The sequence below is a fragment of the Eimeria mitis genome, genomic scaffold (genome assembly GCF_000499745.2).
Source record: "Eimeria mitis Houghton genomic scaffold, Emh_scaff262, whole genome shotgun sequence".
Taxonomy (NCBI): domain Eukaryota; phylum Apicomplexa; class Conoidasida; order Eucoccidiorida; family Eimeriidae; genus Eimeria; species Eimeria mitis.
This window is the reverse complement of record NW_013570960.1, coordinates 12,511-12,728: the sequence shown is the minus strand read 5'-3', so window position 1 is coordinate 12,728 and position 218 is coordinate 12,511. Positions and strand designations below refer to the sequence as shown.

The 218-nt window shown below is 54.1% G+C and overlaps 1 protein-coding gene across 1 annotated transcript in view; it reads right to left on the bottom strand.

The window, feature by feature from the left end:
* EMH_0005920 (uncharacterized protein) overlaps positions 1-218 on the bottom strand; it is a gene marked incomplete at both ends in the record, with an annotated part of 3,395 nt that overhangs the window by 1,181 nt on the left and 1,996 nt on the right. Inside the window, one exon of the mRNA XM_013497349.1 lies at positions 3-56. Within this exon, the coding sequence (XP_013352803.1) occupies positions 3-56 (54 nt within the window). The remainder of the gene's footprint in view (positions 1-2; positions 57-218) is intronic.

Genomic DNA, 218 nt, shown 5'->3' with positions numbered 1-218 from the left:
TGCTGCTGCTGCTGCTGCTTCTTCGTCTCCTGCTGCTGCATCTGCTGCAGTTGCTGCTGCAACCACAACACCAACCCCCAAACCCTAAACCCTAAACCCTAGACAGCAAAGCGTCCCCTTTCGACTCCATACCCCCATCTCCCCAGTCTACACTCTCCTGTCTAGGGTTTAGGGTCTAGGGTTTAGGGTTTAGGGTTTACGAGGGTTTGCTGCTTCTC